The sequence below is a fragment of the Entamoeba histolytica genome, genomic scaffold (assembly GCF_000208925.1).
Source record: "Entamoeba histolytica HM-1:IMSS scf_1104750516447 genomic scaffold, whole genome shotgun sequence".
Taxonomy (NCBI): domain Eukaryota; phylum Evosea; order Mastigamoebida; family Endamoebidae; genus Entamoeba; species Entamoeba histolytica.
In genome coordinates this window covers 87,747-102,472 of record NW_001914887.1, presented here as the reverse complement: position 1 = coordinate 102,472, position 14,726 = coordinate 87,747, and the positions used below count along the sequence as shown (strand labels likewise).

The 14,726-nt window shown below is 24.1% G+C and overlaps 8 protein-coding genes across 8 annotated transcripts in view, besides 2 other annotated features; 1 reads left to right on the top strand and 7 right to left on the bottom strand.

Annotated features, from left to right (window-relative positions):
* The window catches only part of EHI_014380 (uncharacterized protein), a gene marked incomplete at both ends in the record, with an annotated part of 1,503 nt that extends 844 nt beyond the window's left edge, over positions 1-659 (bottom strand). Inside the window, one exon of the mRNA XM_001913509.1 lies at positions 1-659. This exon is cut by the window's left edge and continues 844 nt beyond it. Coding sequence (XP_001913544.1) covers positions 1-659 — 659 coding nt within the window.
* A 168-nt stretch (positions 660-827) lies between these two features.
* On the bottom strand, positions 828-1,931 carry EHI_014370 (GTP-binding protein, putative; the record flags this gene model as incomplete). Its single annotated transcript, XM_649985.1, has 1 exon — positions 828-1,931. One exon carries the CDS (start codon positions 1,929-1,931, stop codon positions 828-830), a length of 1,104 nt encoding a protein of 367 aa, XP_655077.1.
* A 205-nt stretch (positions 1,932-2,136) lies between these two features.
* On the top strand, positions 2,137-3,582 carry EHI_014360 (patatin-like phospholipase, putative; the record flags this gene model as incomplete). The annotated part of the gene is made up of 1 exon (XM_649986.1): positions 2,137-3,582. The coding sequence occupies one exon, from the start codon at positions 2,137-2,139 to the stop codon at positions 3,580-3,582; it is 1,446 nt and encodes a 481-aa protein (XP_655078.1).
* Positions 3,583-3,692: 110 nt separating this feature from the next.
* On the bottom strand, positions 3,693-4,910 carry EHI_014350 (protein kinase domain containing protein; the record flags this gene model as incomplete). The annotated part of the gene is made up of 1 exon (XM_649987.1): positions 3,693-4,910. The coding sequence occupies one exon, from the start codon at positions 4,908-4,910 to the stop codon at positions 3,693-3,695; it is 1,218 nt and encodes a 405-aa protein (XP_655079.1).
* A 999-nt stretch (positions 4,911-5,909) lies between these two features.
* On the bottom strand, positions 5,910-6,482 carry EHI_014340 (uncharacterized protein; the record flags this gene model as incomplete). The annotated part of the gene is made up of 1 exon (XM_649988.2): positions 5,910-6,482. One exon carries the CDS (start codon positions 6,480-6,482, stop codon positions 5,910-5,912), a length of 573 nt encoding a protein of 190 aa, XP_655080.2.
* A 790-nt stretch (positions 6,483-7,272) lies between these two features.
* Positions 7,273-7,898: a repeat region.
* A 114-nt stretch (positions 7,899-8,012) lies between these two features.
* On the bottom strand, positions 8,013-9,014 carry EHI_014330 (uncharacterized protein; the record flags this gene model as incomplete). The annotated part of the gene is made up of 1 exon (XM_649989.1): positions 8,013-9,014. The coding sequence occupies one exon, from the start codon at positions 9,012-9,014 to the stop codon at positions 8,013-8,015; it is 1,002 nt and encodes a 333-aa protein (XP_655081.1).
* Positions 9,015-9,569: 555 nt separating this feature from the next.
* Positions 9,570-10,084: a repeat region.
* Positions 10,085-10,410: 326 nt separating this feature from the next.
* Positions 10,411-11,457, bottom strand: EHI_014320 (adenosine deaminase, putative; the record flags this gene model as incomplete). Its single annotated transcript, XM_649990.1, has 1 exon — positions 10,411-11,457. The coding sequence occupies one exon, from the start codon at positions 11,455-11,457 to the stop codon at positions 10,411-10,413; it is 1,047 nt and encodes a 348-aa protein (XP_655082.1).
* Positions 11,458-11,799: 342 nt separating this feature from the next.
* EHI_014310 (calcium-gated potassium channel protein, putative) lies at positions 11,800-14,388 on the bottom strand (the record flags this gene model as incomplete). The annotated part of the gene is made up of 1 exon (XM_649991.1): positions 11,800-14,388. One exon carries the CDS (start codon positions 14,386-14,388, stop codon positions 11,800-11,802), a length of 2,589 nt encoding a protein of 862 aa, XP_655083.1.
* Positions 14,389-14,726: the final 338 nt, after the last annotated feature.

Below are 14,726 nucleotides of genomic sequence, written 5' to 3'. Positions count from 1 at the left end.
ATAACAAAATTATATTCTTCATAAAATGTTTTTGAAATATATGGTTCATTAAAATTTTGTTTATCACAAATTATTAATGAAAATGTTCCTATTTTACCACAAAATGGTTGTCCTGGATCTACATCAATTATACATACTTTATTATCTTCAACTAATGAATTCTTTAATAAATTAACAAATGTTGATTTCCCACATCCTTTTCCTCCTACAACTCCAACTCTTACAACTCCTTGTTTTGCTGTATTTTTTATTCGTTGAATTACTTTTCTCCAATTCTTTGGAATATTCATTTTATTTGCTAATGATTTATTAACAATTCTTATTCCTCCAAATGTAAATGCATTTGATGAAAGTAATGTATCTTCTTTTGTTGTTTCTTTCATTAAATATGAATTTGGAAGTTCATACAATTCTTCACAAGTTGTTGTTAATGGTTTAAATTGAATATCTGCATTAGTTTTACAAACAAATGGTATTGCTGGACTAAAATGTGATTGTTCAATACAATGATTTCCTTTCAGTGCTTTAATTCCATTAACATAAACATCTCCTTTTAATACTTCAAATTGAAAATGTCCTGTTAAATAAAAATAACAATCTTTAGGAATATGCAATGTTGTTTGTTCTTTCTCAATTTCTGCATTATCAAATTTGTACATTCTTCTTTTTATCAAATTCCTTCTTTTAAATTTTTTTCATAAAATCAGGGTTTGTATTATTTTGTCATATATACCGTTTATTTTCTTTAAATAAATACTGAAATATTTAATTAACAATTTGTTCTTTATGAAATAAAAGGAATAAAAAGAATTACTTTAAAAAGAAAATTATTTAGTAAAAATTTGAACAGTATCATCTTCTTGTAATAAATGGTCTTTGTTAACTTGTTGAGGTGAATGAGCAACACTATTACCCCATACCAGGGCATATTTAAAATCATTTAATAATGATTTGTTGTATTTAAAACAAAAATATTCAACAGAAGAGGTGAGATAAGATAAAATTATTGGATGGTCAAGATCTATAACTCCTGCTTTTGTCTTTGGATAAACTTTAAACAACCCAATAATTTCCCAAATCTTCTCTAATAATACATCTATATTTTCTCCATCATCAGCAGAAATACATAACCATGACTTTTCATTTGTTAATGTCTCTTTTGTTTCATCATCCAAAACATCACATTTATTTAAAACAAAAAGACATTGAATGTATTTTACATCACCAGTTAATGTATCAATTAAGTCTTGTTCAGTGATTCTTTCATTTGTTTTAATTTCAGCACTTTCTATAAGAAATTCCTTTTGAACAAGTTCAATCACACGATCTGTTGTCAAATCTGGTTGTTCACATGAACTGATAAATTTAATTCCTCCTCTTTCTTTTTTTTCAATACTAATGGAAGGTCGTTTCTTATTGATTCTAATACCAACTGCTTCTAATTGATTAACAAGAAGATCTTTTAATTCTTCTTCTTTTGTTCCATCGCAAAGAATAATTAATAAATCACATGTTTTAGCGATATCAAGTCCTATTTTATTTCTATTCTTTCCTTTATTTCCATTAGAATTATCATTAATTGCAGGAATGTCAATTAATTCCAGCTTTTTTCCATCATTTTCAATTATTCCAGGAATGTATTTATACCCATTAGACTCATATTTTCCATCAGCATCTTCTTCTTTAATAAGTTCAAATAAAGTAGTTTTTCCTACTCCACTCATTCCAACAATACCAACACGAGAATCTCCATATTCAAAACTTTTTAACTCTTCTCCTGTAATACAACTTTCAAATTTAGTTGGAGCTAACATTTTTTGATATTTAACTAATTTTCCTCTTAATAAGCAAATATGGTGCATTGTTGCTTTATTTACTTGTGTTCTAGACAACTCTAATTCAATATCATTGATTTTCTGTTGAATAGACATTGTTTATGTAAAGAACTACTTTTAAGAGGTGAAATAAATTTATTAGTTAATTTATTATATAATTTATAATTTATTTTTTTATACTAATTTTATTATTTATAAGAAATAAAATGTCATACAAAACATTATTTATTAAATAATAAAAAAAAAAAAAAGAAAAGTATTTTTCTTAAAAACTAGAAACTAGAAATTTTGTTTTTAAAGGATGAGTGAAGTTAAAACAGAAGATTATCAAAGAATTATAGAACAAGAAGAATTACCTTCACTTGAACTTTTAGAAAAAAAAACAAAAGAAGGAGAATGTGGACTTCATTTAATAATTAAAATGTGTTATAATAATATAACAAAAAATGAAAATAAAGAAAAGTATTTAGAAAGAATATTAAAATTTGTTATTGAAAAGAAACACCAAATTTTAAATGAAGAAAATTGTTTTAAAGAAAGTGCATTTTCATTAATTGTTCAATTATTTCCGTGTTATATTGAACTTCTTATAAAATATGTTCAATTTGATTCAAATATTTTACGAGTAATATCAAATAGTCCAAACCCACAAAAGTCATATGAAGCATTTTCTGTAGCAACATCTAAATTACCAGAGATAGCACAAAATTGTGAAGGACCACCAACAATTGAAGTACCAAAAGTGAGATGGTATTCATTAGAAGATAAAACAGATGCAGAATTTTATTCAGAATATAATGCAATTGTAATTAATTATAAAAGTACTGGAACAATGTGGGCAACAAAAGATATTAAAAATCAGTTGTTTGAAGGAAAATATAGAATTATTTCATTAGATGGAGGAGGTGTTAAAGCATTAATGCAATTATATGTATTAGATAGATTAGAAGAAGAGTTTCCTGGATTTCTTGCACGTACATCACTTTTTTGTGGAGTTAGTGCATCAAGTTTATTATCAACACAATTTGCATTAGGATGTGATATTAAAACAGCAATTAGATTATTTGAATTAATAACAAAATATGTTTTTATAAGAAGAATTGGAGGAGGGGTTTACGGTCCATTATATACATCTAAATATATGTTAAAATATCTTCAAGTATTTTATAGAGATAGAAGACTTGGTGATTTACCTCGAAATGTTTTTTTTATTTCAGTTTGTGCAAAAGCCCCAAGAATGGCTTCAGTGTTATTTAATAATTTTAATGAAGAAAATAGTAATATTAAATTAGTTGATGCTTGTATGAGATCTTCCTCTGCTCCTATATATTTTGATTCTTATGAAGGGTATCTTGACGGTGCTTTATTTGAAAATAATCCAGTCACTTGTGCATTTCCTGTACTTTTTGGTAGAAATGGTGGAATTAATTTAAAACCAAAAGATGTGGTTTGCTTTTCTATTTCTACTGGAGCACCAAATATGCCTTATATTGACCAAAATGAATATCAAAAAGCTGGATTCTTAAAATGGGCACCAAGAACTCTTGACTTATTCCAATATGCAAGAAGAAATATGAGTACAGTAATTGGTCATGAATTATTAGGTGAGAGATACTTTAGACTAGATCCAAAAATGCCAAATAATTTACGTCTTGATAGAATTTCTGATTGTGATAAAATCATTGAATGTGGTAAAACCATTGATATTACAAATCTTAAAGAATGGATAAAGAAATATTGGATGTAATTCATTTTTTTTTAGTTAAAGTCAAACTTATAAATCATTAAAATTATTAAATAAATCATTGAATTAACTACAAATAATTATAAAAATGAGGTATGATTTGTTATATATTTTTATGAAAAATATTCTCTAAATAATTGTACAACATCACCCATTGTAGCTCGTTTATTTAGTTCTTTTTCTAAACACCTTTCAATTATATCTTTTAATTCACTTGAAAGGAAATCATTACCAAATTCTTTTTCTTGTTCATAAGCAGTCATTAATAATTCTTTTGATTTATAAATTTTCCAGTTGATTACTTGAATCATTGTTACTCCAAATGCAAAAACATCTACTTTTGTATCATATTTTTCATGTTGAAGAAGTTCTGGTGACATATAAATTGAAGTTCCTGTTTCTTCAGAAAATTCTTCTTTATCTTTCCGTTGGATACTAAATGTTCGTGCCTTTGAAAACCCAGCGAGTTTAACATTAACTTCCATTAATGGTTCTAAAGAAATACCATAAATATTTTCTAATCTTACATCTCTATGAATTCCTCCATTTTCATGCATATAAAATAATGCCTTGGCAACATCAAAACATATTTTTGCTCTAATTTTTTCAGATGGTATTTCTCTTTCTGAGATAATTTTATTTAATGGACCAAGTTCATAATAATCAAAAATTAAGCATTCATGATGAGGTAAATGACATGCTCCATAAAAATAACAAATTGTTGGGCATTTCATAGACTCAAGAACCTTTACTTCTCTTTCAAATAATTGATGATCTTCATTAGTACGATAGTCAATTATAACTGGTTTACCACGACAATACCCTCTCCAAATCATATCTTTGTATTCATTAAGTCCTAAAAATTCTCTCTCATCAATATCACAATTATCAATATAATCACTTATTTTTGTTGAAAACTCTATCTGGATTTTTTGTTTTTCAATACCTTCTTTTTTACTTTGTGCTACAACATAAAGTGTTTCATTGATTTTAGAAGTACATAATGGTGTCATTCTCAATGTAAAATCATGAGCTTCATTTGGTTTAAGTTTATAAATTGCAGGCACTGGTTCAAGTTGATATTTGTTTGAATTTTTTCCTTTTTCAAAAGAAATAGTTATTTCTTTTTTACCAGTATTTGCAAGAATTAAAGTATCATTACATTGTTCATTAACATTTAATTCTACAGTACTTTCATTTTCATTAGAAAATTTAAAATTACATTTGTTAATAAGAAGATATTTTGAACCATCACAGACTTTTAATTGATTTTTAACTAATTTGAAATATCGTTTCCCAATGCTCTCTTTTTTTGCAAAGATAAAACTCATTTGTTCTTATTAGAATGAACACTTACAAGTTCTTGTCTTTTCATCCTAAAAGTGATTATTTCATGAAAAATAATTCCTAAAATCTTTCTTTTTTTCTATTTTCTTCTACATTTTTCTTTAAACTTTCATGTTTTTATTTTTAGTTTTTTTTCTATTTTTATCTCATAGAATATCATTTTTCCAATTTTGTTTACCTTTGAGATTAGTTAAATTAATAAAATACTAAAGAATATTATTAAAAATTATTATCTAAAATAAAACAACCCAATTCAAAGCAAAAAGCGGTTAATTAATTTAGAAACAAAACAAAATAAATTCTAAAAATAATACAAATATAAAAAATTTATTAACTGTCTGAGATAAAAATAGAAAAATTGAATGTATTATAAAAACACACAATCTATTAACATTCCTTTTAATTTAAAAAAAGTTAATTATTTATGAAATTTTTTTCATACAAATACTAATAATAAAATGTTACTGAATCATTTCTTTTTCATAAATAAAGAAATGACTAAAACAAAAAAAGTTATTAACGTTGTTTATTTTTTTTTTATAAATTAAAGATGTTTAATAGTATTATGTACAAATTCTACAGAAAAGTTTTAAATGACTTTGGATAATGAAGTAAAAGAATTAAATTTTGTTTATTTTAAAAATATAAAAAAGTTAATAATTAAAGATCCTTCAAAAATTTTTATTTCTCATTATAAAAAATAAAATACAAAATTTTTTTTAAAATTTTTTTTTATTTTCATTAATTTTTGTCATTTAAATAATGTTATTGATTGATATTTTTATATTTAATTCTTTTTAAATTTCATATGAGAGAAAATACTTTCCAATAAAATTTATAGAAATTTCAAGATAATCAACAATAACAATAGTGTTATTAGATAGTTATTTGTTTATTTGATTAATTATAATAATTGAATGAAATGCAATTACTTTTCCTTTTTTAAATTTTAAAATAATTTTTTAAAAAAAGTTAAAAAAAAATTAATTAGATTCAATCTTATCATTTAAACTACTTATCAGTTTATTATAAGTTTCAATAATATGCTTTGTTTGACTTCCAATCCAAAAAATTTTGTTACATTTGGAACAAATCCAAAATTCATTAACTTCATTATAAACACTTTCTAACACTTTATCTTTAATTTCTTTTTTATCTTCTACTTTCTTATTTTTACCACCACAAACAGAACAACACATTTCATTAAAATTTAGTTCATAATCTAATGGAATAATTGTATGTAATGAAATTAATTGATTTATTGGAGTGTCTTGTTTAATTTTTACAGCATGTGGAATTTCTTTCCCTTTATATTGTAAGACTTTATGTTGACGTTTAGATTTATCAATAATAATTTCGTACATTTGTTTGTCTCCTGTCAATAAGACTCTTCCTTCTTCTAACGCTTCTATAATGAGGTATTTATCCATTACACTTTTACCATATTTCTCTTCATAGTCTTTACTTCCTTTACTATCAAAACCAAGTAATCGAAGCCAAGTACATAATTTACTATGCATCTCATCCACAAGAAACTTAATATTTCTATCAGTCATATGTTGAATAACTTTTAATTGTTTTTTTAATTCTCTTTTTTTATTGTTTATTCTTTGACTCTTCTTTGAGGTTTTTTTAATTTAGAAGAAAAAGGATAAAATGAATAAAAGAAATTGACTAATGTTCAAATAATATTTCATTTTTATTTTCTTTATCTTCTTCTTATGTTTTGTTTTGTCTCTTCTTTATTCTTTCATTTTCCTAATCTTATCTTTCATAACTCTATTTTATTGTCCTTTCTCATAATTTCACATTAAACTTTATGAATCTTAAATTTTCTTCGTTTAATAATCAGGTTATTTATTTTTTTCTGGTAGTATATAAAAACATTATCTATTAAACCAATACCTTAGAAATAAGACATACATTAGAAACAAATCTATTGATGAAGTTGAATAAGACATTTCTTAGTCTGTAAATATATTTATTACTTACCCTTTTTTAATCTCATTTTAGTTACTTAGATACTTGTTCTTTTTATTGTTTTTAAAGTACCACCACCTAAACAACCATTTCTTACAAATGTGTTAAGAAATTAAATTTTGTAAGAGATAATATTTGTATTATAATTTTTACTTGTTTTAAAAGAAATGATTATTTTACAATTACATAAACAAATGAAACAAAAGATACAATAACCAAAGTCTTTGTCTTTATTTTGAAAAAAAAATGACAGAGAGCAAAAAATCTTTATTGAGTTACAGAAAGAAAACAAACTATAACCAAGTGGTATTTTTATACCTCATAAACATAAAAAATTATTTTTATTTATTTTACAGAATATCATCGAGATTCGAAGATGGCACGTCAGAGACACCACACGAAACCCTAAAATAATCCCATGCTTCGAATCTCCCAGTTATCGTCTGGTCATGACGTGCCTTTGGTGAGATAATATCTATTCAACACTAACTGTTTATTATTATTAATATTTATTAGAAGTGATTATAATAAAAGATTATTATTCATTAAGGTGTATTGTTATTCATTATTAATTATAAGGATTATTATTTACTAAGGAGGTATTATGTATTAAGAATTATCATTTATTAAAGAAGACGCATATATAATTGATATTGTTGCACAAAAATTAAACATAATGATATTATCAAGGAATAGGGTTTCTTTAAGGGGTGTCGAAGGTAAAAGGAGATGAGCTATAACAGTAAGTTATGGATATACTCTCCTTAAAACAACAATATAAAGAATGAGAAATATTATATTACTCATTAAAATCAAAATAAAAGTCAGGCAGCAACTTAATTGAGGAACCATTTAAGTCGAGCATGCTTGCAAAAACTTTATTTCAATAGAAATAAAGCGTGTTGAAGAAACTGATTCGCTCACTTCTCAACATGATGAAAAACCTAAAAAATAAGGTTAATCATAATTGATTTCTTTTTTTTTTTTTATTTTACAGAATATCATCGAAATGGATGATTGAGTGTAATTTAGAAAAGAAAAATGAATAAGTAAAAGATAAAAATAATAATATGAAATTTAATTAAAAGGCTATGTAAACAAGGGATTTAAATCCACTGAAGAGCAATAAGATGGTTAATTTTTAAATCCATAGTAAAATATTGTTGTGGGTATTGAATTGTTCCATTAATCAAATCATAATTTTCAAAAATATCATCTTGAACATGAATGTAACCATTTGTTTCTAAAGTAAAAGCATTATCAATTTCAAAAACATGGAAATCTTCAGAACAATCAAATAAAACAAGAGGGTTGTTATCATTACAATGACCTAATGAAGTTTTTTGTAATAAAGCAGTATTTCCATAACTGTCAAAAACGAATAAAATGAATTCTTCACTTTTTATAACAGTTCTATGAGTATTTATATATGGGATTAATGTTTGATCATAACAACCGAAAATATCTCCAGATTCTGTTATGACAAGAAGCATAATATTTTCTTTTCCACAAATCTTAGCATTAAGTTCTCTTGAAGACAATTCATCTGAATTAGAAGAATAAATAATATGAGAGTCTCTTTTTCCAGTCCAACTTTTTAATTCATTAATTTTTGCAGCTCCAAAAGTATTTTTTACGATTGGAGATGAGATAGGATTTGTCATAGGAAATGTAAGAGAAGAAGAAAAAGAGTAATTATCTGATTTAGGACATCCTTCTAAAGCAATAAAAATTGGATCAGTTCTATTACTAGGAAGTATTCGTTTTAATTTCTTATCTTTTCTAATTAAATCTTTTGACTCTTGAAACACACAACTTTGAAAACGTTTTAATTTATTTCGGGGATGAATATGATCAAAAGTTTGTCCAGAAGAGTTAAATGAAGTCATTCGGTTACGTGCATTATTTGAAGGAATAAAACTATCAAGATCACTTGAAGATTTATTCAAATGATATTGTCTAGTAGAAGAAGAAGTAGAGTTTTCAGAGTTTTTATCCAATGTATCAATTCCATCCATATCAACTTCAAACTGTATAGGAGGATCAAATTGCATTATATTAATTGGTGTAGCTTGTAATTTACGTTGTTGAGAGACTTTATTACCCATAAAGAAGAGTAATAATTAAATGAATTGAAAGTTTATACAATAATATTTTTTTTTTCATTAAAAAAAAGAGTCAATTAGTATTTTCTTTTTTTTTCTTATTGGTAATATCTTCTTTCATTTCCACTTCTCTTTTTGAGTATTGCTGTTGATAACGAAATTCTTTCTCTTATACTTAAGTAAAAATAATTTTTAAGAATCTTTCGAAGCATTATGAATTATCTTGTTTTATTTTTTTGTCAAAGTCTATTGGGTGAATTTCTATTTGATTCTTATAGAAAACAACTTGAATTTAAGTATTTAATTTAGAATTTATTTTATTAAAACGTTAGAAGGTTTAGAACGAGATTCGTTACAAATTCAAGAAACTCATTCAAATATTTTCCATTGCAAATACACGTCACTTAATTTCAAATTATTATTAATAATTTTTGAGTAAAAAATTCATGATTTGAAGACATTATTCAAATCAAACAAAAAAATTAGTTGTTTTCTAGAAGAATGGAGGAATAAAAAATTAATAAAAAAGAGAAATAGTAACGAAGAGAATTAAGAATTAAGTAATTAATTAAGTGTTAATAGATTTTTCATCTATTCTTCCTAGTTTAGGGGAGATTAATCCCATCTCTTCGTTGTTTAAAAAAGAGTAATATTTTTGTTAAACATATCATTTTGGTTTTTCTTGCAAATTGAGAAAATCACTTCTTTGTTTTATTTTTTCCTATTAATGTCTTCTCAAACTTCTTTCTGCTTATTCCTTCTTTTTATCTTCTTCTTTGAATTCAAACTTAATTTTAAATAATCTCATTTTTCTTTATTTTATGAATGAGAGAAGAGACTATTTCATTCCCACTATATTATTATGTTTAATTTTCTTTTAGTCATACCCACACTTCAGTAGATTCTTATATTACATCCATGTAATATTCTATCATAATATCTTGCTCCACCCTTTGCAGTTTTACCTAATACATTTCTAATTCAAATACACTGTCATAATCAGGTAATAACTGGGAGATTCAAAACATGAATTATATTAATGTTTGTATTTGGTGTTTCAGACATGCCATCTTAGTTCTGAAGAATATGAAATAATAAAATAAAGGAAAGTCAAGAAAGAAAGACACAAGAGTAAGAAGTAAGAATATTTCATAAGACACATTCCTATAGTCAAAAGATATAAGGGATGGTGAAATAAGTTAATCTTGCTGACGTCACAAGTGTGCAATTAAAGATAGTACTGACAAATAGTAACGAAGAGAATTAAAAAAAAAAGTAGTTTAAATTTTAAATAAAAAGATATTTTTTTTTATTTTTTAATAATAAAGAAGTATTAAATAATAAAGTTTTTTTAATTAAAAAAAAAAAAAGAAATCTAAAAAAATGAACAATGATCAATTTAGACAATAACCTTAAGTTGTCTCATTTTAGTATAAGCGTCTTGGATTAATTTCGTTCTAATTGATTCATCTTCAATAAAAGCAGCTCTAAAAGAATTCATAATTAATTCTACTATTTGTTCATTTGAGAATCCAAATAAATTAGTAAATAATTCATCTTCACCGCTTAAAGAACAAGAACTAACTGTGGTGTTATCAGTATTAATAGTACAAGGAATTCCTAATTCCATTAATTGTAAAATTGGATGATCTTCCATTTTATTGATAGCTTTAGTTTGAATATTACTAGTTAAACAACATTCAACAATAACTTTATTTTCAATAACGTTTTTAATTGTTTCTTTATTTTCTAATAATCTTACTCCATGTCCAATTCTTTCTGCATGATTTTTAATTGCATCATCAACACTTTCATATCCTGCTGCTTCTCCTGCATGAATAGTAATATGAATTCCATGATCAAATGCATATTGACAAGCTTTTTTATGTCTTGATGGCATAAATCCATTTTCTGGACCTGCAAGATCAAATCCAACTACATGATCATTTTTAAATTCTACTGCTAATTGTGCTGCTTTTAATGATTCTTCTTCACTTAAATGTCTCATTGCACATACAATTAAACGTACAACAATACCATATTTCTTTTCTGCTTTTTTAACTCCAGCAATACAAGCTTCCATTACTTCTTTCATTGATAATCCTTTATTTGTACTTTGAATTGGAGCAAATCTAAATTCTACATAAGTACATCCATCAAGATATGCATCTTCACAGCATTCAAACATAGTACGTTCAATATTATCTTTTGTTTGTAATACTAAATTAATAATATCAAAAGCTTTTAAATATTGAACAAGAGACTCACAATCATTAGTCATCATTACTAATTTATTTAATTCATTTAAATCATATGTTGGTAATTCTATGTTTTGTTCTTTAGCTATTTCAATAATAGAACTTGGTCTAATACATCCATCATAATGACGATGTAAATCAGCTTTTGGCATTTGTTTGAATAAGTCATGAGTAATAGTTGTAGTCATTCTTTTGTAATTTGAAATTCCTTTATTTTATTCTTTTCCTTTAAGTAGATTATTTCTGTTTCTATTTTATTCTTTATTCTTTTAAACGGTTTAATATCTCTTCAAATATTAAATGGAAGAAACTTCCGTTTACTTCGTAAGAGTAAAAAGAATGTTTAGATTACAATGAATTTGGTTCTAATAAAAAAAAGAAACTCTTAATACTTCGGTGTCAAATGTTCAGAAGAAAGAAGAAACTAATAGAAGACATAAACAAAAAAAGAATAATAAAATAAAAGAATCAATTAAAAATAAGAAAAAATGTATTATTTGTAGAAATGAAAGAAGATAATAAAAATATATTCATTCATCTGAAGAAGAAGATGAACTATCAAATGGATTTATTTCAACATCTTTTTTAAAATTAATAACTACTGGTTTTGTTTGACTTAAACGATTTATATTTCTATTTATTAATCCAAATGATGAAGGAGAACATGAAACAGATGGACTAAAATGTGATATTTTTGAATTAACTGTTCTAATTTCACGTTGTTTTACAACACAAAATAAAATATCATTTGATTGTAATAAATAATTCTTTTTTGAATATAAATGATATTTTCCATGTTTTTGTTTTAATATTCCAAGACATTTTGCATTTTTTTCTAACATAAATTCAAAAATTAATTGAAATGGATAATTTACCATTTCAGGAGGTACTTGAACACTAACAACTGAGACATCACTTGTTACTGTAGAAAAGTCAAGCCATACTCTATTATTAAATTTATAACGAACCATATTACAAATCATTTCTGGTGCATAACAATTAGAAAATGTTGTTGCAAAATCCTTAACAAATCTTTCACTTTCTTGTTTTTCAATTTCACAAATTATTGGTATTTTTATTTTAGGTGTTGATTTCATTTTTACTTCATTTTCTGTTTCTAATAATATTTTTTTCTTTTCTATTACTGATTGTACAATTGTTGCTATTATTATAACATCACTTTCATCTTTTCCAAGTCTATCACTTGGTAAAATCATTATTGTTGTTGATTTCATAATATTTAATTTTTCATAAAATGTTTCTTCATGTAAATTTCCAATTATAACAAAAAAATTTTCAATATTACTTAATACTTTCCAATCTGCTTCAATTTCTTTTAAATCTCTTACTGCTATTATTAATAAATCATCATTTCGTTCTCTAAATTTTCTAAGAATTAATTCAACTCCACGATGATATCCAACAACTAATTTATGATATGAACTTGTTACTTTATTAATAATACAACTTGACATAACTTTCTTTTTATGAAAAGTTTGTTGTTGGTTTTTAATAATTTTTGTTGGTTCTTCTTCTGAAATAAAAATATCAGAATTAATAACTGATGATATTTTTTGTTCTTTAATTCTTTGATATTTACTTTCACTTGAAATAATAAATATTCTATCTTTTGCATCTAATTGTTTTGAACAATTAAAATATTCAATTCTATCTCCTGACATAATTCCAACAATAACACATCCTAATTCATTCATAATTATTTTTTCTACTTCTGTTCCAGTTTTACCAATAAAATATTGTGGTGTTTTAAAATTTCTTAATAAATTAATTTGAATTTTACGTGTTTTAATTGAAAATAATGACCTCATTACATCAATATAATGTGGAACACACATCTCACCAGCTAACATTAATCTAACATATTCTTCACATAATACTTCTGCTCCTAATGTTTTAAATACACTAAATAAATCAGGTTTTTTAATATAAACGAATATTGGACATGAACATATTTGAAATAATGTTTTACATCTTAAAAAAGTAAGTTGGTCATTTCCATCTGATGTTAAAATAACTTGTTTTGCTTTTTCTGAATTAGATTGATGTAAATCAAATTCATTTTGTGCGTCTCCATTATAAAAAAAACGTTTATATTTTCTTTTTGATAATACACGATAATCAAATTTAGGTAATAATGCTACCATATCACTTTTAATTTTAGGAATAAAATATGGAAGTAAATGTGAATCACCAGTATAAAGAACATGTTTATTAGCATAAAATAATCGTGATTGTGATCGTTGATTTAAAGCAGTAATAATTTGACCTAGTCTCATTGGAAATATAAAAAAGAAAGCTAATATATACAATGTACAATAAATTCTTCCAAGACTAGTTTGTGGATACATATCACCAAATCCAACTGTAACAACTGTTACTACGCAAAAATAAAAACAATTATGAAAATGATGAAAACTATTTGATGGATTAAATCCTTCTAATAAATGAAAAATAGAAGCAGAAAAATAAAGTAAAGACAATAGAAATACAATAGTATTTGATATTTTATCTACAATATGAAATAATTTTTGATTTTCACCAACCCAAAAATATACTAATGCTTCAGAAAGTAAACAATCAAGATATAATACTCTAAAGAAACAAAGTGAATAAACATGACTATGATTTTCCCAATTATGAAATATTGATTCTTCTGTAATAACATAATAAACTAATGGTATAAATGTAATAATAAGAATAGATAATGATATTGGAAGCATAAATCTTTGAATATGTAAATTTACAATACATTCATACATCCATGATATTAATAAATAACAATTTACAATAAATTCAATATATAATAATGGTTTCATTTCTTCTGGTTTATCAAAATATGTATCAATAATATTAAGTATACATAAAAATAAATTCATTAAAATATCAACTACTATTACAATTCCTGTTACATACGATTTTCTTAACCATCTAATAAATTGAATCGTTTGTTCTTTAAATGGTTTATTAATTCTTGTTGCTTTATTATTATTTGATTTATTTTCATTTTTATTATATGAATCAAATCCATGTGCAACAGTTGATTGAATGTTAATATCATCAATTCCATTTGTAATCATTTCAATCTTACTTCCATTCATATGAATTTGATGATCTTTAATTTCTCTTATTTCCTTCTTTTGTTTTTTTTTTTTTTATTTTTTTTTTCGTTTTAAATTTACTTCTTTTTATTATTCTTTTTATAAATACAAATTATTTTAAAATATTTTAAAAATAACTTGGTTTATAAAAATATTGGAATTTACTTCCTTTTTTTCGTATTAAATGAAACCAAAAAAGAAACCAAAATAGAAAATATTATTCATTGAATAAAAAAATTATAATAACAAAAAAAAAATATTTTCACTCTTTTTTTCTTATTTAAATTTTAATTTTAATTTCAATTTTTTTTTATCAAAAATATTAAAAAAAAAAATCA